The 27,200-nt window shown below is 37.8% G+C and overlaps 1 protein-coding gene across 6 annotated transcripts in view; it reads right to left on the bottom strand.

Annotated features, from left to right (window-relative positions):
* COL24A1 (collagen type XXIV alpha 1 chain) overlaps positions 1-27,200 on the bottom strand; it is a 400,532-nt gene that overhangs the window by 160,438 nt on the left and 212,894 nt on the right. For all 6 annotated transcript variants that reach the window (XR_012418180.1, XM_015433402.4, XM_065519318.2 and 3 more), the window contains 2 exons: positions 1,724-1,777; positions 336-389 (listed from right to left, as the gene is read on the bottom strand). Coding sequence is in view for 5 of the 6 variants with exons in the window: in XM_015433402.4 (XP_015288888.3) it covers positions 336-389; positions 1,724-1,777 (108 nt within the window). In the remaining variant the exon portion in view is untranslated. The remainder of the gene's footprint in view (positions 1-335; positions 390-1,723; positions 1,778-27,200) is intronic.

The raw sequence follows: 27,200 nt of genomic DNA, 5'->3' as shown, positions 1-27,200 counted from the left end.
TAATTTTAAAAGGTGAAAGATTTATACAATCTGAAGAGAAACCAGAGTATGCAAAATTCTAATTGAATTTTCTTCTTCATCCATTTTAGCAAATTGTGGTGGTTAAATTCCTCTCCTAAAACTAGAATCATTTGACTAAGCCATCTCATTTACATGCTTTTAAGTACCTTAATATCACATAGCATTCTGGGAGATAAACCATTTAAAAAGAAAATTCTATGGGAAATTTAACATTTTTTACTCAGTTAAATTCCAACCCAGGCAATTCCATCTCTGGAATGCCTTACTTTTATTACGTTCTTTGGAAACATATTTTTCAATCACTGAGCTCTTACCATAACACCCTTTTCCCCCTGGGGACCTAGTGGGCCTGGACTTCCACGTTCTCCCTTTTAAGAGAACAAAGAAAAAAAAGTAACATAGAGATTAGTCATGACTGAGCTAAGCCTAGAAAGAAAAACTGTCAGCCAGAATCATGTCTTACATGCATACCTCATTCTTATTTCCAATAATTTTTAAATTTACAAATTTGGCACTTTTATCTTAAAATGGTTAGACTTTTAATAAAATTATCTTAAGATGTTTTTCGGAGAAAAATATTAAAGGCCTTATTAAAATGAAGAAAATAGAAATTATGGATAAACAAGACCTAAAAGTGAGCATGTATCATATGTTAAATTTTTGTAAGAAATGCTTACTATTTTATGAGACATACAAAATATGAGAATAGTAAAAGTATCAAAGCATATTAAAATTTAACAAATAAGTGTAACCATTTAAGAAAATTTTATTTTATAGTCTGCCTACCACAATTAAGTGCCATAAGAAATAATTCTGGAAGATCATGTCATAGCAGCTTAAAAAGACCAAACTGATTCACATTAAAATTCTCAAGAGTATCAAAATTTTAGCATAGAAGATTTAACTCAGCACAGAAATAACTGAGTGAAAAAAAATTGTAACGCTAATTTTTTAAACTGCACTCATATTTTGTTACATTGTTAGTAAAAAAATCAATAAATATATATTATGTAGTACTTAAGTAATTGAGAATGTAGTACATGAGAGTTAGAAGAGATATTTAAAAAACTTAACTTAGATTCTACCCTCAGTAACTACAGACATGGTATTAACAGAGATGAAACAACCAGAGAGTAAGTAAATTTTAGACTATGTGGTACTATTCTAAGTCCAGGAAGTGAAGAAATTAGGATGAGAGGAGTCTGTGGACTTCACAGAGGAGATGGGAATTCAGCTGAGTCCAACAGTTTGGTTTTGAAAAAACAGAGGGAAGAAGAGAGGATATTTTAGTTCAAGAAAATAGTAAGGATGGGAATAGGAATAAGAACCAAGCACAAGATGGGGAGAGAGAAAGGTAAAATGGTAACTTATTCTTCTTTTTCAAAAACTGCTTTCTCTGAAGCCTCTCATAGGAGGCTTGCTCTCATGAAGTCAATTTAGATAATATTTTCTAGTCAGAAATCTAGACTGTTCTATCTTTTCTCTTCAGATCACATCTTTATAATCAAAAGGGTACTCTGCCCTGTAAAAATTAGAAACCTATGTGCTATTAGCTATATTTCAATATATTTAAGAGATTCAGTAAAGGTAATGTGCTAAAGTTATAAGTGATTTCTAATTAACATAAAAGATCATATGAAAGTCTGTCCTTTGAGTTTAGCCTAGAATTCGTCCTATAAAACAAAATAATTTAAAAAATTACCTTTTCGCCAATGCTTCCAGTTGTCCCAACTTCTCCAGGTAAGCCAACAGGTCCCTTTTAGGAAAAAAAAAATAACAGTAAATACACACATATTGCATTGCTATTGTAGTACCTGGGTCTTAAATCACATGTAATCACTATGTTTCTTTCTAACTTATCCTAAATGTTATCTTGGAGTAAAATCCCTCCCTGTATAGCTATGCAGTCTGTGACTTCATATCAGAATTAATTTATTCAGTCAATCAACAAAAATATATCCGTGCCTAAAATATAACAGGCACAATGCTGGGAGGCAATGAGTTTCAAATCCACAGTTGCTGTCCATGTGGAACTGACAGTCTACCAGATTTTATAAAACCCCTGAAGTTTTCATACCTGTTTGATATAGATATATTAGTTTAAGAAATCATTTCTGCAACTACCTTCTTTGAAAACCCCTCAATATACGAGGGGACAGAACATGCCTATTATTCATTCATCCTCTCAAGAAATATTTGGTGCCTACTCTGTGCCAGGCACTGTGATGGTGGCTAAGATTTCATTAGTGAGGAAGACAAATCTAGGCCCTGCCCTTATGAGGCCAAAAGTCTTGTAACAGGGAGATAAAAGCAGCTAAATTAAAAGTTAAATTATTATAAATTCTGCCCTAAGCTCATAAAGGAAACAATAATATTGCTGAAGAGGAGAATAAAAGAGAAGACCTATTCTAGCACAGATGGTCAGGGAAGACTGAGGCCTGACATTTAATATGAAATCTGAGTAATAATAAGAGGCCAGCCAGCCAAACAAAGAAGGGAGGACGAATATTCTAGGTAGAGTAAATAGCTTGAGTAAAGAATGAATTTGATTTGCTAGAAGTTAAAGAAGGTAATCAGTTACACCACTTCAGAGTGAACACGTCTCAGGGTTTTTCTATCTTTGTCTTTACGGATTCTCGATTATTTCTCCTTCAAACAGTATAGAAAGCAAAATGAGTAACACAGAACAAGCTTGACAAGAACATAATCTCTTTCCTGACTGTCTTAAATCATAAGCAGTTACTTTCTGCTTTTATTTAAAGACATCTGAAACATTTTTTTCAATAGCTACCATACAAAGACCTTGCTTAGATAGATTCTCATACAATAATATATATTAGCACACAGAAAGCACTGACTCATGAAAAATGGCTTGTCGTTTATCTAGTGCATTCAGCATGATTTTACCCTTACAGATATCTATCTATCTTTCTATCTATCTATCTATCTATCTATCTATCTATCTATCTATCTATCCATCCATCTATCTAACGATCCCAAGTACAATAACATATATTAAGTGTTTTCTATGTGCCTCATTTAATCTTTGCAACCACCAGACAGAGTAGCATTATTATGATTCCCCTTTGACAGATGAGGCAGATGAATTAAGCAGTTTGCTGAGGCAGATGAGGTTAAATGGTATGGATGAGTTTAAGTGGCTATTGAGCACTTGAAATGTGGCTAGTGCAAATTGACACATACTATAAATGTAAAAGACACCAGATTTTGAAGACTTATCATAGAAATAATGCAACATAGCTAACTAATGATTGCTTACATCAATTACATATTAAAATGATAATGATTTGATATATTAGTGTAAATGAAATATTACTAAAATCAGTTCACCTCTTTCTTTTTATCGTTTTTAAGGTGGCTACTAGAAAATTTAAAATTATATATGTGGCTTACAATTTTGACTTGCATTACATGTCTATTGGACAGCACTGATGTATACTCTTAGGCACTATGCTAGTATTATTGCTTAAATCTAGTTGGAAGTGATTTAATAATTTGTTTCTGTGGTTTTTAAGTGTAAGAGACTGAACACTTTCATTCTGAGACAATCTGTGATCAATGTTCATGCCCATGGAATTCACTGGTCTCGCTGTGTTCTCCATCATTCTGAGACAGCTGGTTTGATAAAATGGTGAAATGACATTTTTAAGACTCAGTTCCAAGGCCAGCTAGGTGACAATACCTTGCAGGGCTGGGACAAGGCTTTCCAGAAGGCTGTATATGCTCTGAATCAGTGTCCAATATATGGTGCTGTTTCTCTTATAACTAGGATTTTGGGGGCCAGGAATCAAGGGGTGGAAATGGGAATGGTACTACTCACTATTACCCCTAGTCATCCACTAGAAATTTTTTTGTTTCTGCTCATGCTCTGCTGGACTAGAGGTCTGTTCCAGAAGGAGGAATGCTTCCACCAGGACACACAACAATGATTCACTGAACTAGAAGTTAAGACTGCCATCTAGCCACTTTGGGTTTCTTATGCTCCTGAATCAACAGGCAAAGAAGGGAGTTACTGTGTTGGCTATGTTGCTTGATTCTGCCTCCCACAGGGAAACTGGACTACTAAATACAGGAGATCCCTTAGGGTACTTCTTAATATCACCATGCTCTGTGATTAAGGTCAATGGAAAATTCGAACAACCCAGTTCAGGCTGGACTACTAGTGGCCCAAATTCTTTAGGAATGAAGGTTTGGGTCACCCCATGTCTTAGTCCATTCAGGCTACTGTAACAAAAATACTGCAGGCTGGGTGACTTTAACAACAAACATTTATTTCCCACAGTGTTGGAGGCTTAGAAGTCTAAGATCAATGCACCAGTAGATTCAGTGTCTGGTGAGGGCCTGTTTCCTGGTTCATAGATGGCAGAGCCCTCATGACCTAATCATCTCCCAAGGTCTACACCTCTTTATACCTCACATTGGTCATTAGAATTTCAACATATGAATTTTGCAGAGGATAAAAACATTCAGTTCATAATACCCCACCAGGTACAGATCCCAACTAGCTGAGGTGCTTGCTGATGGCAAAGGGAATAAAGAATGGGTAGTGGAGAAGGTAGTTTTAAATAACAGCTATGGCCATGTGACCAGTTACAGAAATGAAGACTATAATTGTCGTATTTCATCATTATTTTGTCGTGAATGTGTGTGTGTGTGTGTGTGCGCGTGTGTGCAGCGATTATCTTTGGTTCTTTTCTTCTCATTTCTTTTTTTCTTTTCTTTCTTTCTTTTTTTTTTTTTTTTTTTTTTGAGACCGAGTCTTGCTCTTTCACCCAGGCTGGAGTGCAATGGCGCAATCCTGGCTCACAGCAACCTCCGTCTCCTGGCTTCAAGCGATTCTCCTGCCTCCAAGCGATTCTCCTGCCTCAGCCTCCTGAATGGCTGGGATTACAGGTGTGCACCACCATGCCCAACTAAATTTTGTATTTTCAGTAGATACAAGGTTTCACCAGGCTGGTCTTGAACTCTTGACCTCAAGTGATCTGCCCACCTCAGCCTCCCAAAGTATTGGAATTACAGGTGTAAGCCACCGTTCCTGGCCTCTCATTTCTTTATCACATAACATAAGATGTATTGACCTTATAACATAGTATCTAGGTATGGTTAATTTTACATCACAGTATTTAAGTTACAGGTTATAAAGGAGAAGAGTAAACGTCACTCAAGGACTTTACATCCTCTTTTGGAAAAGAGGTTAGCGAGTTTTTGGTTACTTGCGGGATAATGGTACCATGTTAGGCAGAATTATGATCTTGTTATTGTCTTTATTTGAAAGTTAAATATGGTTTAAAGAGATGGCATTTGGGGGTAAACTTGACAATAGGGAGGGCTGTCATGATTAATTTTATGTGTTGAGGTCACTGGGTCACGGAGTGCTCAGATATTTGGCTAAACACTATTCCTGAGTGTGTGTTGTTTTTAGGTGAGATTAGCATTTAAATAGGTAAACTGACTAAAGCAGATTGCCTTCCCCAATGTGGGTAGGCATTGTCCAATCTGTTGAGGATCTGAATAAAACAAAAAGGCAAAGGAAAGGAAACTTTTCTTTCCGTCTGACTGCTTAAGCTGGGACATCAGTCTTCTGTCTTTGAACTAGAACAGCCTTGGCTCCTAGTTCTCAAGCCTTTGGACTTGGAATAGAATTTAAATAATCAGTGCTCTAGGTCTCAGGCCTGTGGACTCTGATAGAACCTGTATTGTCAATTCTTCTGGTTCTCAGGCCTTTGAACTTGGACTGGAACTATAGTGGATTTCTAGGATCTCCTGTTCGCAGATGGAAGATTGTGGGATTTTTTTTTTTTAGCCCCCACAATCACGTTAGCCAATTCTTTATAAGAAATCAATCTATCCATATCTATATCTTGTTGGTTCTGTTTCTCTGGAAAACCCTAACTAATACTGCCAATCAAATCTGAGTAGGAAAAATGAAATAGAGCTATCTGTTGTGAGACAGTGAAAAAAATGACAGAAACTGAACACAAACTAGTGAAACTATTGGGAAAAAAAAATCATTTTTCTTTTTCTTTTTCTTTTTTTCTTTTCTTTTCTTTTCTTTTTTTTTTTTTTTTTTTATGAGACAGAGTCTTGCTCTGTCGCCTGGGCTAGAGTGCAGTGGTATGATCTTGGTTCACTGCAACTTCAGCCTCCTGGGTTCATGCAATTCTCCTGCCTCAGCCTCCTGAGTAGCTGGTACTACAGGCACATGTCACCATGCCTGGCTAATTTTTGTTTTGTTTTTGTTTTTGTTTTTGGCAGAGATGGAGTTTCACCATGTCGGCCAGGCTGGTCTCGAACTCTAGACTTCAAGTGATCCAACCGCCTCGGCCTCCCAAAGCGATAAATCCTTTTTCTAAGATATATGATCTAGGGGAGTGAATGGAGTAGGCTCGTTTAGCTTATCCCACGTGCACCAGAACAATATCACCTACAAATGTATTCTGCTTAGCCTATAGCATTTACTAAACTGAACTAGGTAAAACCATTTAAAAATCTGGATATTTTACATATAAATACTTTATATATAAAGATTTAGAAAATTACTAGCTTCAGATGACCTAGCAAATGTAGACAAACACTCTCAAAGGCAAATATTAGATAGAACTAAGTAACTGTTGTACTGTTGAGATCCAGATGCACTCTTTACTTCACTATTCCCTATTGTCTCTTACACATGGCCCATTTTACTTACTTATACTATTGCCTGGTCCCAATAGGGCAACTGAGTTTTTTATTTCATGTAAGTATTAAAAGGTGCAGTCAGTCGAAAGGGCATAATTGGAAGACAGAGGTTCTCACTAAAAAGTAGACAGTTCACAGGATTCCAGCCATGTCCATGGGTTATCTTTAATAAAACTTAAAGTTGGTGAACATAGATTAAAAATGGTTTCCTTGCAGCCTAGGCAACATAGGGAGACCCCATCTCTAAAAATAATCTACACATAGTAATAATAAAATTAGCTGGGTGGGGCAACACGTTCCTGTAGTCCCAGCTACTCACAAAGCTGAGGTGGGAGGATTGCTTGGACTCAAGAGGTCAAGGTTGCAGTAAGCCTGGGTGACAGAGCAAGACCCTGTCTCCAAAATACATAAAAAGCAAAATGCACTATTTCAGTACCTTAAAAAGTCTAGCCAAAACATATGTAAAATCTGATAATACCACAAGTGTTGGCTAGAATGTAAGGAAAGAAGAATTCAAAATATACAGCAGGAAATAGCAGAAAATGGTATAAATTGGTACAATCACTTTGGAGAACAATTTATTATATATAGTAAAATTGAAGATGCACCTAACCTACAACTTAGCACTTCTAGTTGTTGACGTGGAATTCTACTTTCGCATGTATGTACTAGGAGACATAGAGAAAGACGTTCATTGCTGTATTATTTAAGTACAAAAGTAGAATCATCGGCATTATTAGTATGGACACAGATAAACTAAAATGCATTCATACAATAAAGGAAACTCTTGAATGACCAATACTGAGAAATAAACAAAAAACCTCAACACCAGCTAAAATTAATAGACCAGATCTATATGTATCAACGTGGATAAACATTTTAGGAATATAATGTTGAGTGAGAAAACTGCATAAATCCTTTTCAAAAGGATACATCACTATGTGTTTTGTGCAAAATTTTGAAATGCATACAATAATAATCTAATTTCTTACTGGCATAAGACACATGGAAATTTCATATACAGCTTCAGGATAAGGGCTGTCTGTATGTAGAGTGGTGGCTCACTATTTTTTTACTTTGAATTTCCCTGATAACTAGTTTCTCTGAGTCTGAACTTCTATTCATTTACATGTTCACGTTTTGGACTTTTTCTGTGTAATTCTTATCCATGTCCTTTGCTCAATTTATTTTTTCCCATTAAGATTTCCCATATTTTCTTGATGATTTTCAGGAATTTTAATATTTTTAAAGTATAAGCTTCTTATTGTTTTTTTATATAAAATTTTTTAATATACAATTTTATTTTATTTATTTATTTATTTAATTTTGAGATGGAGTCTAGCTCTGTCGCCTAGGCTGGAGTGCAGTGGCATGATCTCGGCTCACTGTAACCTTTGCCTCCCAGGTTCAGGTTGATCCTGCCACCTCAGCCTCCAACCTCAGCTTCCTGAGTAGCTGGGACTACAGGCATGCACCACGATGCCCAGCTAATTTTTTTGTAGTTTTTAGTACAGATGGGGTTTCACCATGTTGGCCAAGCTGGTCTCAAACTCCTGACCTCAGGTGATCTGCCCGCCTTGGCCTTCCAAAGTGCCTTGGCCTTCCAAAGTGCTGGGATTACAGGCATGAGCCACCATGACTGAACCTTATTGGTTTTAGATGTTCTAAATTCCTTCTTGTGATCACTCACCTGTGAAATTATTTTTGGCATCTTTCATTGACAAGAAGTCCTTAATTTTTATGTAGCCATATCCAGTGCCTTTTTTTTTTTTTTGCCTTATGATTTGTATTTTCTGGATCTTGTTTAAGAAGGCTTTCCTTATTTCTATGTCATTAAAGAATGTTCTTTTCTATTGGTGTTAACTTTTCTATTTAGGTCTTTAATCCATCTGGAGTTCATTTTTCACATGGTATAAGATAGGGACCCAGTTTTATTTTTTTGCATACAGGGACACAGTTTTCCAAATACTATATATTCAATACTATTTCTTACCCACCCATTGGTTTATGGTGCCATTCTTCTCTCATACATGGCTTATTTCTAAGCTTTCTATTCTATCTTATTGATGATTTGTCTGTTTGTCTCCCTTTGTAAATTTCTCTCATTCCATTTTTCTAATGTTTTTCAGCTGTCTCTACTACAGACTGAAAATCAGCATACCAACAAAGGTTTATATCAGTGGTAAGGAATCTGAACATATAGGCTTTAAACTATTCAGTCTTTAAATCTATATTACTCTTTGAAATGGTCTACACACTTGGAAATAATAGGTGAATTAGACAAAGACATTCAAAGCTGAGGTCTGCCAAATTTCATGAAATCTAAGATATCATGGATTGTAAGATACACCAATATTTTTTAAATCTCTGAATAGAGAAAAAAGTCTCCCAAGCAATTGTAATTTACCACTGATCGTGAGAAATATCTCAATTTTTAAAATGTTAAAATGTGAAAAGAAAAAATGGTATGGTAGATTGTTTTACTGTTCAAACATTCACTGCTCCTTTCTGTGGAAGGATTATATCTCCCTATGCTACTGATGTCAGACTTGGCCATATAATTTGGAGTGCCCCTTACCATGGGAGGAATATACTCCTGCATCCTATTAATGCCATTCTTCTCTATGTAACATGTAACTTCAAATAAATAGAAAGTGAACGTGACATGTGCCAATTTTTTTTTAAGTCAGTTTCTTTTTTCCTTTCCCCATGAGACTAAACATGTTCCACATAGGCACTGACCCTTAAGCCTGAGTCTCCGAATGCAGATGACATGTAACAGGGTCACAGCCAACCCACAGTGTACAGAATACAAGTAAGAAATAAACTTTTATTATTGTAAACCACTAATACATTCAGGCTGTTTCTTTCTGCAGCATAATTTAGCCTAAACTGACTGATGCAATATGCCCTATTAAACCGATATGACATGGCAAGTTATTAACAGGAGAAGCATGTAGTTTTCTCCACTTTTATCCCAAGTGCTAATGACCCTAAGAGGTAGGTGGAGTCACAAGAAAGAGGGAGCCTGGGCCAGGCATGGTGGCCCATGCCTGTAATCCCAGCACTTTGGGAGGTTAAGGCAGGAGGATTGCTTGAAGCCAGGAGTTCAAGACCAGCCTGGGCAACAAAGTGAGACCCTGTCTCTACAAAAAAAGAAAAATTAAAAATTAGCTAGGTGTGGTGGCCTGTGTCTGTAGTCCCAGCTACTCAGAGGGCTGGGATGGGAGGCTTGAGCCCTGGAGTTGGAGGCTGCAGTGGAGCTATGATTGCATCACTGCATTCCAGCCTGGGTGACTCAGTGAGACCCTGTCTCTTAAAAAAATAAAAACCACCACCACCACCACCACCACCACCACCACCATCAAGAGAGAGCGCCTGGTTTTCTTAATCAACATGTAGGGGAGAGCTACTTAGGGACACCTTCACCAGACAATTAACGTGGGCAAAAATAACTTTCTGTCATGTTAAATCAACAAAAAATATTTAGGTTTATTTGTTATGGCAGTTAGTGTTATCCTAAAAAATACAGTGAATTCAAGTATTAACATAAAATTGAAAACCTTTGAAATCTAGCTCAATTGGTTTATTCAAAAGTTAATCTCACAGAAAGTGTACAATTTCCAGCTTAATACAGTTGCAAATCAATTTCTTCAATAAATGCAAAAGGAGCTGAAGAAAATAAAATTAAGCATATTTATTTGTTCATGTAATAGATTCTGTGCTAAGATTTAGCTGGAGAGGATATAAAGACAAGTAAAATATACTAAGGAGTTCAAAATCCAGTAAATTGGAATAAGGTAAATGTATATTTTCTATATGCTAATAGAAGAAAAAGTAAAATAATATCTAACACAGAGGCAGAAGAGTTTATATCTGGTTGAAAACATAAGAAAGGACTTTACAGAGAAGGCAGCGTCTCAGGTATGGTTACATGTTGACATGATGAACAGGTATGGTTACATGTTGACATGATGAAATGGTGTAAGTGTATTCAAAGCAGAGGGAATGTTTTGAGCTAAAGATGGGAGGAAGCAAATGATAAAACATTTGCAAACACAAAGTTAATCCACATTGTCTGGGATACAGAATATGTGTAGGGGAATAGGCTGGGATAGATACATTGGTTATATACTGTAGAGGGCTTTGAATACCAAGTGAGAAATTTGTGTTTGTGGTATCTGCAGAAGAATGTGTGCTTGTAGAAGAATCATTACTGGTTTTCAGTAAAGGAGGAATGTAATCATATCTAGACTTGAATGGGTGGTAATTTAACATAACTGTGTTTAATGTGTACAAACGGGAAAAACAGAAAATAGGAAATAGGACAAACATAAATCATTATAATAGTCCAGATTAAATGTAATGACTGGTATGAAGACAATGATATCATCATTAAAAGAAACAGTAAGCTCAGGAGAAAAGCCACTGTTAGAGGAAAGGTGACGAAGTAAGCCAACAGACAGTTGTGCTCTTAAAGAGTCTATCTTGAAATACTGATTTGTGTCTCCATAGAACAATCAATTGTTGAAATCATAAGAATGATGTAGTATGTACACTGATAATAAAACAGGAACAAGAAGAGAATCTAACGAAGATTCACTGGAGGCAAGAGGTAGAAAAAAATTAAAAAAGGAATCACAAAAGAAAGAGTCAAATAGTCGTGTTCCAAGATGGCCAAATAGGAATAGCTCTGGTCTGCAACTCTCAGCGTGATCTGCATTTCCAACTGAGGTACCTGGTTCATCTCAATGGGACTGGTTGGACAGTGGGTCAGTGGGTGCAGCCCACGGAGGGTGAGTCGAAGCAGGGTGGGGCATCGCCTCACATGGGAAGTGCGAGGGGTTGGGGAATTTCCCTTTCCTAGCCAAGGGAAGCCATGACAGAATGCACCTGGAAAATCGGGACACTCCTGCCCAAATACTGCACTTCCCCAATGGTCTTAGCAAACGGCACACCAGGAGATTATATCCTGTGCCTGGCTCGGCGGGTCCCACACCCATCGAGCCTTGCTCACTGCTAAAGCAACAGTCTGAGATTGACCTGCGAGGCAGCAGCCTAGCAGAGGGAGGGGCGTCTGCCATTGCTGAGGCTTGAGTAGGTAAACAAAGTGGCCAAGTATACAGGCAGGTGCTCCTCTGGGATGAAGTTTCCAGAGGAAGGATCAGGCAGCAGTATTTGTTGTTCTGCTATATTTACTTTTCTGTAGCCTCCGCTGGTGACACCCAAGCAAACAGAGTCTGAAGTGGACCTCCAGCAAACTCCAACAGACCTGCAGCTGAGGGACCTGACTCTTAGAAGGAAAACTAACAAACAGAAAGGAATAGCATCAACCTTAACAAAAAGGACATCCACACTGAAACCCCACCTGTAGGTCACCATCATCAAAGACCAAAGGTAGATAAAACCACAAAGAGCAGAAAAGCTAAAAATTCTAAAAACCGAGCACCTCTTCTCCTCCAAAGGAATGCAACTCCTCGGCAGCAATTGAACAAAACTGGAGAGAGAATGACTTTGATGAGCTGACAGAAGTAGGCTTCAGAAGGTCGGTAATAAAAAACTTCTCCAAGCTAAAGGAGGATGTTCAAACCCATCACAAGGAAGCTAAAAACCTTGAAAAATGATTAGACAAATGGCTAACTAGAATAAACAGTGTAGAGAAGACCTTAAATGACCTGATGGAGCTGAAAACCATGGCATGAGAACTATGTGACACATGCACAAGCTTCAATAGCTGATTTGATCAAGTGGAAGAAAGAGTATCAGTGATTGCAGATCAAATTAATGAAATAAAGCTAGAGGAGAAGTTTAGAGATAAAACAGTAAAAAGAAATGAACAAAGCCTCCAAGAAATATGGGACTATGTGAAAAGACCAAATCTACATTTGATTGGTGTACCTGAAAGTGATGGGCAGAATGGAACCAAGTTGGAATTTTTGGAAACATGACTTGTTTTTGGAAACAAGTCAGAGTATTATCCAGGAGAACTTCCCCAACCTAGCAAGGTAGGCCAACATTCAAATTCATGAAATACAGAGAACACCACAAAGATACTCCTTGAGAAGAGCAACCCCAAGACACATAATTGTCAGATTCACCAAGGTTGAAACGAAGGAAAAAATGTTAAGGGCAGCCAGAGAGAAAGATCAGGTTACCCACAAAGGGAAGCCCATCAGACTAACAGCGGATCTCTTGGCAGAAACTCTACAAGCCAGAAGAGAGTGGCAGCCAATATTCAACATTCTTAAAGAAAAGAATTTTCAACCCAGAATTTCATATACAGCCAAACTAAACTTCATAAGTGAAGGAGAAATAAAATCCTTTACAGACAAGCAAATGCTGAGAGATTTTGTCACCACCAGGCCTGCCTTACGAGAGCTCCTGAAGGAAGCACTAAACGTGGAAAGGAATAACTGGTACCAGCCACTGCAAAAACATGCCAAATTGTAAAGACCATTGATGCTAGGAAGAAACTGTATCAACTAAAGGGCAAAATAACCAGCTAACATCATAATGACAGGATCAAATTCACACATAACAATATTAACCTTAAATGTAAATGGGCTCAATGCTCCAATTAAAAGACATGGACTGGCAAATTGGATAAAGAGTCAAGACCCATCAGTGTGCTGTATTCAGGAGATCCATGTCACGTGCAGAGATACACATAGGCTCGGAATAAAGGGATGGAGGAAGATCTACCAAGCAAATGGAGAAAAAAAAAAAAAAGCAGGGATTGCAATCCTAGTCTCTGATAAAACAGACTTTAAACCAACAAAGATCAAAAGAGACAAAGAAGGCCATTACACAATGGTAAAGGGATCAATTTAACGAGAAGAGCTGACTATCCTAAATATATATGCACCCAATACAGGAACACCCAGATTCATAAAGCAAGTCCTTAGAGACCTACAAAGAGACTTAGATTCCCACACAATAATAATGGGAGACTTTAACACCTCACTGTCAATATTAGACAGATCAACGAGACAGAGGTTAAAAAGGATATCCAGGACTTCAACTCAGCTCTGCACCAAGTGGACCTAATAGACATCCACAGGACTCTGCACCCCAAATTAACAGAATAGTCATTCTTCTCAGCATCACATTGCACTTATTCCAAAATTGACCACATAGTTGGAAGTAAAGCACTCCTCTGCAAATGTAAAAGAACAGAAATCACAATAAACTGTCTCTCAGACCACATTGGAATCAAAATAGAACTCAGGATTAAGAAACTCACTCAAAACCACACAACTACATGGAAACTGAACAACCGGCTCCTGAATGACTACTGGGTAAACAACAAAATGAAGGCAGAAATAAAGATGTTCTTTGAAACCAATGAGAACAAAGACACAATGTACCAGAATCTCTGGGACACATTTAAAGCAGTGTGTAGAGGGAAATTTATAGCACTAAATGCCCACAAGAGAAAGCAGGAAAGATCTAAAATCGACACCCTAACATCATAATTGAAAGAACACAATAGAGAAGCAAGGGCAAACAAATTCAAAAGCTAGCAGACGGCAAGACATGACTAATATCAGAGCAGAACTGAAAGAGATAGAGACACAAAAAACCCTTCAAAAAATCAATGAATCCAGGAGCTGGTTTTTTGAAATGATCAACAAAATTGATAGAACACTAGCAAGACTAATAAAGAAGAAAAGAGAGAAGAATCAAACAGATGCAAAAAAAAAAAAAAAAAAAAGATAAAGGAAATATCCCCACTGATCCCACAGAAATACAAACTACCATCATATAATACGATAAACACTTCTATACAAATCAACTAGAAAATCTGGAAGAAATGGATAAATTCCTGAATACATACACCCTCCCAAGACTAAACCAGGAAGAAGTTGAATCTCTGAATAGACCAATAACATGCTCTGAAATTGAGGCAATAATTAATAGCCTACCAACCAAAAAAAGTCCAGGATCAGACGGATTCACAGCCAAATTCTACCAGAGGTACAAGGAGGAGCTGATACCATTCCTTCTGAAACTATTCCAAGCAACAGAAAAAGAGGGACTCCTCCTTAATTAATTTTATGAGGCCAGCATCATCCTGATACCAAAGCCCGGCAGAGACACAACAAAAAAAGAGAATTTTAGACCAATATCCCTGATGAACATCGATGTGAAAATCTTGAACAAAATACTGTCAAACTGAATCCAGCAGCGCATCAAAAAGCTTATCCACCATTATCAAGTTGGCTTCATTCCTGGGTTGCAAGGCTGGTTCAACATACACAAATTAATAAACATAATCCATCACATAAACAGAACCAACAACAAAAACTGCATGATTATCTCAATAGATGCAGAAAAGGCCTTTGACAAACTCAACAGCCCTTTATGCTAAAAACTCTCAATAAACTAGGCAATGATGGGACATATTGCAAAATAATAAGAGCTATTTATGATAAACCCACAGCCAATATCATACTGAATGGGCAAAAACTGGAAGCATTCCCTTTGAAAACTGGCACAAGATAGGGATGCCCTCTCTCACCACTCCTATTCAATATAGTGTTGGAAGTTCTGGCCAGGGCAATCAGGCAAGAGAAAGAAATAAAAGGTATTTAAGTAGGAAAAGAGGAAGTCAAATTGTCCCCAGTTGCAGATGACATGATTGTATATTCAGAAAACTCCATCACCTCAGTCCCAAATTTCCTTAATCTGATAAGCAACTTCAACAAAGTCTCAGGATACAAAATCAGTGTGCAAAAACCACAAGCATTCCTAAACACCAATAATGAACAAACAGCGAGCCATATCATGAGTGGACTCCCATCCACAATTACTTCAAAGAGAATAAAACACCTAGGAATCCAACTTACAAGGCATGTGAAGGACCTCTTCAAGGAGAACTACAAACTACTGCACAATGAAATAAAAGAGGACACAAACAAATTGAAGAACATTCCATGCTCACAGATGGGAAGAATCAATATCGTGATAATGGCCATACTGCCTAAGGTAATTTATAGATGCAATGCCATCCCATCAAGCTACCAAAGACTTTCTTCACAGAATTGGAAAAAACTAACTTAAAGTTCATATGGAACCAAAAAAGAGCCCTCACTGCCCAGACAATCCTAAGCAAAAAGAACACAGCTGGAGGCATCATGCTACCTGACTTCAAACTACACTACAGGCTACAGTAGCCAAAACAGCATGGTACTGGTACCAAAACAGAGATACAGAACAATGGAACAGAACAGAGCCCTCAGAAATAACACCACACATCTACAACCATTTGATCTTTGACAAACCTGAGAAAAACAAGAAATGGGGAAAGGATTCCCTATTTAATAAATGGTGCTAGGAAAACTGGCTAGCCATATGTAGAAAGCTGAAACTGGATCCCTTCCTTATATCTTATACAAAAATTAATTCAAGATGGATTAAAGACTTAAATGTCAAACCTAAAACCATAAAAACCCTAGAAGAAAACCTAGGCAATATCATCCAGGCCATAGGCATGGACCTATGACTTCATGACTTAAACACCAAAAGCAATGGTAACAAAAGCCAAAATAGACAAATGGGATCTGATTAAACTAAAGAGCTTCTGCACAGCAAAAGAAACTACCATCAGAATGAACAGGCAACCTACAGAATGGGAGAAAATTTCTGTGATCTACCCATCTGACAAAGGGCTAATATCCAGATTCTACAAAGAACTTAAACAAATGTACAAGAAAAAATCAAACAACCCCATCAAAAAGTAGGCAAAGGAGATGAACAGACATTTCTCAAAAGAAGACATTTATGCAGCCAACAGACACATGAAAAAATGCTCATCATCACTGGTCATCAGAGAAATGCAAATCAAAACCACAATGAGATACCATCTCCCGCCAGTTAGAATGGCGATCATTAAAAAGTCAGGAAACAACAGATGCTGGAGAGGATGTGGAGAAATAGGAATGCTTTTACACTACCGGTGGGAGTGTAAACTAGTTCAACCATTGTGGAAGACAGTGTGGCAATTCCTCAAGGATCTAGGACTAGAAATACCATTTGACCCAGCAATCCCATTACTGGGTATATACCCAGAGGATTATAAGTCATGCTACTATAAAGACACATACGCACAAATGTTTATTGCAGCACTATTCACAATAGCCAAAACTTGGAACCAACCCAAATGTCCATCAATGATAGATTGGATTAAGAAAATGTGGCACTTATACACCATGGAATACTATGCAGCCATAAAAAAGGATGAGTTCATGTCCTTTGTAGGGACAGGGATGAAGCTGGAAACCATCATTCTGAGCCAACTATTACAAGGACAGAAAACCAAACACTGCACGTTCTCACTCATAGGTGGGAACTGAACAATGAGAACACTTGGACACAGGGTGAGGAACATCACACACAGGGGCCTGTCATGGGGTGAGGGGCAGGGGGAGGGATAGCATTAGGAGAAATACCTAATGTAAATGATGAGTTAATGTGTGCAGCAAACCAACATGGCACATGTATACCTATGTAATAAACCTGCATGTTGTGCACATGTACCCTAGAACCTAAAGTGTAATAATGATAATAATAATAAAAAGAAAGAGTCAAATAGGAGGACAACCAGGAATGTACAAAGAAAGATATACAAAATAAAAGTTTCAAGAAGAGAGAAATCAGTGTGATGTGGGAAGGTTTAAGAAGGATGAACATTAAGACAAAGTCATAGAATTTGGCAATCACCACATTGATGGTAACCTGTACAAACAATTTCAGTAGCTCTAATGTGTTTGGATATGTTTGCCAAAGGGTTAAGAATATGTAGGTGAAGAGAAAATGTAAAAAGCTTGTATAGTTTAGAAAATTATTTTAAGAAGTTGGCAGTACAAATGAGGAGGCATGAAAACTGCTAAAGGACATGGTTGCAAAATTACTCTATTCAGAATCCAATTTTTGCTGTCAGCCAAATAAAGTTCATTGGCAATAGAAAATGTACCCTTCTGAACAGAAATAAATTGCATTAAAAACCTACATTTTTGCTCTGTTTCACAGAATAAATTTTTTTAAAGACGTTATTATTATGGCCTAATCTATTATGATTGGTTGGGAACAAACACATTGTGACAGAGAGAAGATGCCGGCAGGATTAATCTTCTCCCAAAGACTATTTCCTCGCTAGCTCACTACTTCTGAATAGCATCCCTACACTTGGAATGCTCCATGCAGGGAAGGCATGTATTGTGCAAAGCTGCCATATAACCTCTTCTTAACAGAAGTACTTTCTGAAAGGCAGACAGAGGTGCTGTGACTTGTTCTCATTTTTTTCCATGAAACCTCAAGTATCATATATGCTAGTGAGAATCAGACAAATGCAAGTGAGAGTCAAGGGCAAAATTATATTTTCAATTGTAAAGTGGTCGAAGGCAAATTATGTGCATGTGGAAATGGTTATAATTTATTTCTATTTACTGCTATAGCTCCTTAAAATAGAGACATGGGTGACTTCCGGTTTGTTCCTTTCTATTTATTCTTCATTTTAAAACAAATGTTGAAATCTTACATATTACTATTTTAGTTGTCTACTGCTGCAAGGCAAATTACCCCCAAAAGTTAGTGGTTCAAATAATAAACATGTATTATCTCACAGTTTCTGTGAGTCAGAAATTCAAAGGTGGCTTAAATGGGTAGTTCTGGCTGAGGATCTTTCATAAGGTTGCAGTCAAGATTTGGCATTGGCTGCAGTCATCTGAAGGCTTGACTGACCAGAAAATCCATTTCCAAGAAGGCTTATTTCCTCAGTCCGTAGACCTGAGGACATAGCAGTTGGCTTTCCCCAGATTAAGTGATGCAAGAAAGAGAGTGAGCAAGAAAGAAGCTGCAGTGCCTTTGTGATCTAGCACACACTGACTTCTGCCATATCCTACTCATTAGAAATGCATAACTGAGTCCACCCCACATTAAAAAAGAGCTAGCATATTTCATATGGAGGAAAAGAAAAGAATTTGTAGATATATTTTTAAACGATTACAATGATTTAAATTCTATTCTTGGTTTGATTTTGTATTAAGACTTTGACTCCTCCCAATAGTTTTCTTTAGTTTCTTGTATGTATTTTTAAGTTATACACTTCTTCAGGAACACTCTAAATTAGTGTTGTTGGAATAATGTACATTTTCCTACAGATGAAATGTACAACATTTCATTCTTATTTCATTAGTTATTGAGAATCTATCATGAATAAGGTACTATAATAGTCAATTTAGACGTCACTAATAACTAAAATGAAAGTAGATAGCCAACAATGCCAGAAGATGAACTACTATAGAATAGCAGATGAAACAGGAGAGAGCAATCTATGACCCTGAGGGCTGGCTGCCTGTTTTGTAAATAGTTTCATTGGAACACAGCCTTGCCCATTTATTTACTTATTATCTATGCCTGTGTCCACATTATGCAGGCAGAACTGAGTTATTTCAACGGAGAACATATGGTCCACAAAGCCCAAGTCATTTCTTCTGGATATTTAAAGAAAACACAAAACAGTCATTGAGCCATAGACAGAATTATTGTCAATATATACCAAGAATTTACATTAAAAATCTTTAAAAACACTGATTCCACATCTAACACACAAATAAAGAAAATACCAACTGTTTAGCTAGAATATGCTGTGTTTCAAGATCCAGACAACCATATAATAATTGAAAACATTTCACTTTTGGCAAAACAATATATTTTGAAAAATGGTATATAAAAACTTTAAAACTCTCTCCTACTATTTTTTAAAGTAACTATATCCTATTTATTAACTAAACACTGATTTAAATTAAAATATTTCCTATTTGAAACCAAAAAATTTTAAAACATTTTTATAAAAGTTCTTAGACTTAGATGAGTCACCAAAGAGAGTATGTAGGCCAAAAACAGGAAAAGGCTAAGAACAATAACATTTAGCGAGCTGGTTCGGAGAAAGAAAACATAAAGTTGACTATGCATAGGAAAAAAGTGAACTGTCAATAGGAGAATACTGTCTATTTTTTTCCATAATGTTTCTTCAGACCTTTTCATTGGAGGGTAATTTTACGACTTGACAAGTATGAATGAACCCTTTCTGTTTATTTGTAAATACATCACTGTTTTCAAATAGCTAACCTTTGGATCACTTCACTCCTATTTTCAAATGAAATCTGTAAGCTAAGAATTTATTTATTTGACAGCATGACTTGTAGCAAGTTACTTTAGCTCACTGAGCTTCGTCCTGTACCATTTAGGAAGATGTGACTTTAAGTTCATTGGTCCATATGCTCTGTAAAGCAAGGATGATGTCTTGTCTGATACTGTATCCCTTATGCCTACTGCCTGGGATACAGAAGATAATATATGTTGAATGAATGAGTGAACAACTTAGATAGAGCAGTAGTGGTGGAAAAAGAGGTGAGCCACCCACATTCCCTTTTTATGAAATATCTTATTAACCCTGCAATAAGCTCCTTCAAGATTTAGGCCTTAGCAGAGAGGCCTATATCCAAAGCCTGATTAAGGCGGGGTATAAAGGTCTGGCCATTTGGGCCCAATGTCTGACTACTCTGATGGTCCAAACAGTTGGTTGGGCTCTTCTCTCCTTCTGGGGGATTGCAGAGAAGACTGAGTAAAGGCCAGGATTTAAGAGTCAAAGTGACCAAAATCCAGAGAAGGTTCAACTCCTAACCAAGACAAGTCTGTTATGCCAAAGTCAGGGTCTTGGTTGGAAAAAAAGTGGGACTCTGATACGTGTGAAAACAGTATCTGGGCAGAGGTCCCTGAAGGTTTTGAATTGCTAGTCTCTGAACTCTACCAGCTTACAGAAGTAGCCTACTTCTTATTGTAATCTAGCATTCTCCCCTAACAAAACCTCTCCCCTGTAAGAAAACGTAACCCAGTTAGGATTCCCACCACCTCCTCTTCTAGCCATTATGCCAATAACTAGGGTTAAATCACAGCATAACTTGCCGCACCTGATATAGGCAGAAGGGACTATAACTCAAGGGGATAAAAGATCTTGTCAGTATATACTGGTAGAAGAAGGGGGCATATACGTGGATCTGATTGCACAGGTATTTGATCAAGAGAACCATAATATAACACAAATAACATAAAATTAGATATGGAAAAGTTTATTAATTTGGGAGCACTTTCCAAGATATAGGAATTAACACTCTGGCAAGGACCCCAGGAGATTGCATAAGCTCCTACAGTGGAGTCCAAGCTGTGAGGCAAGCAGCCTGTACTTTGGGCCACATGACCTGGCAGACCCTACAGTAGTAGAGGCATCAATGGTGGAAAAATAAGTTATGCAAAGCCTTCGATAAGCCTTGATGGGAAGATCACAGTGCAGGCTTCTAAGATTTTGTATCAAGTCTGTGCTACCTGCAGCAGAGATTTAAACACATTTTGAAAAATGAATTCCAGCGTGCTGAGTTCCATCAGATTCATCAAGACATAAGGCCAACCAGTTCCAGCGCAATCTGGGATGGAATATGAGCAAGACAGAGGCAAAAGCAGACTGCATAAACAAGTAGTCCATATTCCCAGCCAGTACTTCTTCTTTAGCTGACACCTTTGCTCTCTGGGGGATCCCTTATGACCAGCTGTCATAGAAGGATAAAGCCCAAACTTGGTTTATGGACAGTAGGTTTAGTAAGTAGATGCAAACTGAAGAGGGATGGCAGGTGTACTACTGCTTCACCCAGAAGTGCCCTAAAAGACAGTAACAGGGAACATCTTCCTTTTTTTTTTTTTTTTTTTTTTTGAGACGGAGTCTGGCTCCGTCGCCCAGGCTGGAGTGCAGTGGCGCGATCTCGGCTCACTGCAAGCGCCGCCTCCCGGGTTTACGCCATTCTCCTGCCTCAGCCTCCCGAGTAGCTGGGACTACAGGCGCCCGCTACCTCGCCCGGCTAGTTTTTCGTATTTTTTAGTAGAGACGGGGTTTCACCGTGTTAGCCAGGATGGTCTCGATCTCCTGACCTCGTGATCCGCCCGTCTCGGCCTCCCAAAGTGCTGGGATTACAGGCTTGAGCCACCGCGCCCGGCCTGGGAACATCTTCCTAATGAGCAAGTCTCAGGCAGTGTACCAAATCATTCACTTTGTAAGCAAGAGAGGTTGCTTGAGGTTAGAATACATACAGACTAATGGAAATTTTTGAATGACCTAGCTGGTTGATTAGGCACCTAAAAGGAAGAATATTGTAAGACTGGGGCCAAGAAGATGTGAGGAACAGGAATATGGGAGGGCGTACTGGAGTGGGCATGAAGTGTGAAGATCTTTATATCACATGCCAATATTGACCAGAGAGGGTCAAACATGAAAGAGTATCTGGAAGTAGACATAATGACTCAGAAAGCTGAAATCAGCAAGCCTTGATCATCAGTCACCTCAGCGCTGGATGATGGATATATGAATGGAATGGGCATGGTAGAAGAGATGGAAGGTATGCATGGGTCTGACATCATAGGTTCCCATTTAACAAGGCTAATATAAATACTTCTTCCACTGAATATCCAAACTGCCAACAACAGAGAACAACATTAAGCCCACAACATGGTGCCATTCTTTGAGAAGCCCAACCAGCTAGTTGGAGACAAGTCCATTCTGGAAAGGCCAAAGATTTATTCTAGCAGGAATGATACATGCTTTGTAAATGGGCTGCTTTCCCCACACTGAGGCCTCAATTAGTACCAGTATTTAGTGGCTTAGAAAGTGTCTAATTTACCATAGGGGATCCCCAAAATATCATGTCAGAGCAGGGGACTCATTTTATGCAAACACAGTGCAGAAGTGGGCCTATGACCATGAGATCTAATTGTCATATTACATCACACCAAGAATTTTCCAATTTGAGAGAGCACTGGAATGGCCTGCTGAAGGTACAAGCTAACGTGCCAGCAAGGAGGTGATACTTTATGAGGATAAGGCACTATCCTATAGGATGAAGTATATACACTGACTCAAAGACATTTATACGGTACTGGGTCTCTAATAGAAAATACTGATGGGTCTGAAACCAAAGTGTGGAAGCAGAATTAATTCCACTTAATATCACTCTCAATGTCCAAGTGGAGGACTCTGTGCTTTCCATTCCCACAAAATGCGAGCTCTGCAGACACGGAGTCTCTCATCCTCAAAGGCAACACGTTTTCACCAAGTGACACAGTGAGAGTCTCACTGGACTATAAGCTATGGCAATCTCTTCAGCACTTAAATTTCCCTGTGTCCACACACCAGCAGGCAAAAATAAGTCACCATCTTGGCACAGTTAATTCACCCTGATCATCAGAAGAGGGAGAAGATCAATATCACTGAAGTCTTAAAATCAACTGCAGTGCTAGGGGCTGTAATTTGTACCACTGATTGCTCTCCTAAGTTTCCCTCAGGAAGAGAATCCACTAGAATCCTAGAACAGCATCTCTCTGAAAGGATATGAAGAAGTAGATCCAAGCAGAACAAGGAGTAGACTGTGGTGAACACCAAGATATGCCGCCAAGGTACTCCTTCAAGAAAGAACTTGTGTGGCCTAAGCTGTCAGTAGTTTCATGGTTTGCCTTAGTTCCAGAGAGCCTTCTTCACAAAAGGTACATATGGCCTTCCCAGGGTGGCCCATATACGGTGACTGCTTGGAGGAGACTATAAAAGCCCAGTTACTTAAGCCTAGCATGGGACTACTCAGATAGGTCATAAAGGATTCAGAGGTTCTTATAGGGGTGGTTGAAACTTAGTAGGGTCTGTGCCACAGATTGACTTCTTCCTCTACCCAATCCTGCTTCTTCCCCACCTCTTTCCACAACTGTTGCTTCCTAATAAATACCCTGTAGTGAAATGCCATTTCAGCAGTTTGCCTCTAGAAAATCCAATGTGCGCTCACAGTTTTTCTCTAACTGTGGACCTCAACCCATTGAGGGCCATAGAAATACTGAAAAGTGTCAGCGAGGTTATATACAGCCACTCAGAGTAGACTAGATACATAAAAGCATACCAACTGTAAATGATCCTCACTCTTGAGAACATTGGAAACAACTAAGATATAATCTCTTCGTAACCAAAATCTGTGGTTATGGAAAAAATGGAATTTATACCTTTATTCAATGTTCACTTATGCTTGATGGGCACAACAACTATCACACCTAGCAGTGTGGCTCCTAATGTTCACTGTAGCTTCAATGTCTGGGTAAGAACTGTTGCTATCCTTAGGAAACACAGAAGGTTTTATCCTGCCTTCCTATAAGGAAGAAAGCTGTCCATTACACACACATGGTTTCTGGGGATTGACTCCCAAGTCCAAAGTGTAAAAAATAGCATTTGGTATGTATCCCAAATCAAACCTAACGGAGATTCTCTGAGACAGCATCTGGAGTGAGATACTCATCCCTCCTTCTCCTTCATATTAAGTAATAAATCTTTTCCTGATGATTGGCTGGAGAAGAAAACTTTTAGAGCTTACCGAAGACTGAAGACACTTTGACAGCAAAAACTATAGCTTATTATAAGTTTTTTTCCGGAATATTTACCAAAAACTTTATTTAAGTCTATTTCTGTTTCATTACGTGCAGTGTGCTTATGTTATGTACTTGGAGAATTTTACTATACCATATCTAGTGCCCAACAAGTTCAAATAAACCAGATGAGGAAATGATGTAGCACAGAGATTACTGAATCATATCTGTTACTGAACATAGGATATACACTGCTCTCTTAATTTCTTTTCTGGCACGAAATAATAGTATAAGTAAATAAAAATAATGACTACTCACCTGTGCTATCTACTTACTGAGTCAGTCTTTGAAACTAAGCGTGTGCCTAAAATGTCTTATTAAGGTTTCTAAAAGTTGAAGACAAACTATCTACAAACACTGAGGATGAATTGAAGAAAAAGCCATTTTATATAAATCCTGCATTCATTAACACTTTTAAAAAGTGCCATAAGATATATTCAGTCATTTATTTAGTCAAGAAACATATCTGAGAGCATATAACATACCAGGCATACTAAATAATGTATAATGTTTTATATTATCAATTAAATTTAGAATATAAGACAAGCACTTCATGATTTTGGAGATTCCTGATTAGACAATAGTCTACTTTGGAGTCACAGTTCCTCCACTTCAGACATTTGGATACATAAAGTTTTATAAAACTGAATGGTCTATGGTATCCAAATAGGGATTTCAGCTTCTAACATTTCCCTAACAACTATTTGACTCTTGGATCAAAAATGTAGTAATAAAATAAAAGTTCAGAACAAAGGTTTGCCGGAGGAAGGTCTGGCAATGATCAAGAGGATATGCCTGGAATGTCTACTCAACAGATGCTTTTACTCTCACACTTACGTTATGGTAAACTCAAGAATAGAAAGGCAACTTGTGCTATACTCCCTGCACTAAATTTGCCTGGCAATGTTGTTCACATAGCCTGCCCTTTTAAATGAGTCTCTTGGTAATAAATCAAAGGTGATAATGTGAATATCATCCACCTAACTTGGTTGAACTTAGGGTGTTACTAGTTTCAAAAAAAGTAACTTGGATGAAAAATAAGAGGAATTCTCTTGCTATGACACTTGTATTGCAAAACATTTGAATTGCAAGCTCTTCCTAAGACTCTAATAACTAGCAGGAATATTCAGAGGATATATGCTTATATGAAGAATATTATTTTCATGTGTAAATTGTTAAATTAGTCCTATATTTCTTCCATGCAGACCTCATAGGTGTTGTGATTTCTGAGGATTATATTTGAAGACAAAGTCAAAGTAAGAAAATCTACCATCTGATGCCTCCCCACACTATCAACATTCCCTTCCTCTCAAATCACTCTAACTAAGAATGAGGAAAATAACAGCATGGTATGGACGATGAATGCCAACTTAGATCTTCAATTCTGAAGCAAGTCTTTGAAGCAATTTGGGTTTCACCTTCCTAATCCGAAAAACAAAAAGGATGGGCTAGATAATTCTGTTCATACTTTTTAGCTCTAAAATTCTATTATTTTAACAATAAGAGAAATGAAAAGCATTCAGCTATTTAGAGAGTATTTAAAATATTTTGAACAGGTAAGAATGAGATGTGTAGATTTTTTTAAAAAATTGGAATACTTTTATTATTTCATATTGAAGAAGGTGTTTCCAGCATTCTGAATCCTAAGTATCACTTAGAAACTATTTCCTGACATATCTACAGGAAGCAGACTTTGTGAACACTCAGAGCTTACTTTCTTTCATTAATCCAAAAAACTTGTCTAATCTTCTAAACTTGTTGGATCCTCTAAACTCATGTGGGCTCTTTGAGTGTAGGGGCTATGCTCCATTAATTGTGATGTTCATCTCAATGCCCATCTCATTGTCTAGCAGCACACTGGGCACACAATAGGTGCTCAGTAAAGATATATAGAGTGATTGCACAGCATAAATTAGATGCTGGTTTCTAAATTAATATACTGAAATTACAGAAGTTCCCACAGTGTACTTAAACATAGGAATGTCTTTACTTGTTTAAGTTATGGAAAAATAAAGAAGGAAAAGTGGAGATCATACAGAGAAAAAGATGTTTTCAAGAGTCTGCCTTTCTTCTTTTGAAGTTCTCTACCAGCTAATTAGACCATGGATTTTTGAAATACCATTTGATAGACACATATGACATTTTTAGAGCTCAAGTATAGGATAGCAACTTTGAGACATGCTGCAGAAAAACCTAGAAAGTTTTCCTGAATGGTGAAGACATCATTTGTCAGAATGAAATGATAGAGGGCCACATTTCTCATTTATTTCTTGTACTGTGATTTGCTCTTGTATCACTTATTCCTGCTGGTTTTGAGTATCTATCCTGTATGGTTTTGGCTTAAAGGATTGGTCTTTCCTTGGCTTTATTCTGTGCCTTCCAAGTTAGTACTATTAGTTATTTGGAGTTCTTGAATTTTGGCTTTGCTACATTGTAGAATACGCCAATCATAATCCCAAAGGACACAGTCCTAAATGTCATAATCTGGAATGTTGAAATCCAAAAGATCAAAATCATAAAAGTTCAAAATTCCTAAAGTCTAAAATTCCAAAAATCATAATCCTCAAAGATTAAAATCCCTAATGTTGAAATGTTGGAAGTTGAAACCTGGAGAAGGGATTAGTGTGTCTTCAGTTGTATGCAGGATAACTGCATCATGTCAGTTACATTACATTAGGTAGAACTACTACTTTGCTACTGTCTTCATTTGGAAATTATATATGGTGTGAGGAGATGCTTATGGGTGCCAGATTGATGAGGGGTAGACTTGACCTAATTTTAGGTACCAATTTGACTGGACTAAGGAATACCTAGGAACCTGGTAAAGCATTATTTTGGGTCTGTCTATCAGGGTGTTTCCAGAGGAGATTAGTGTGTAACCCTGAGTGGACTACTAGGTGGGGAAGATCTGCCCTCAATGTCAGCAGGGACTATCCAATCTCTCAGGGCCTGGAGAGAACCAATACAGAAGAAAA

This window comes from Macaca fascicularis, chromosome 1 (genome assembly GCF_037993035.2).
Source record: "Macaca fascicularis isolate 582-1 chromosome 1, T2T-MFA8v1.1".
Taxonomy (NCBI): Eukaryota; Metazoa; Chordata; class Mammalia; order Primates; family Cercopithecidae; genus Macaca; species Macaca fascicularis.
This window is presented reverse-complemented; position numbering and strand designations above follow the sequence as displayed.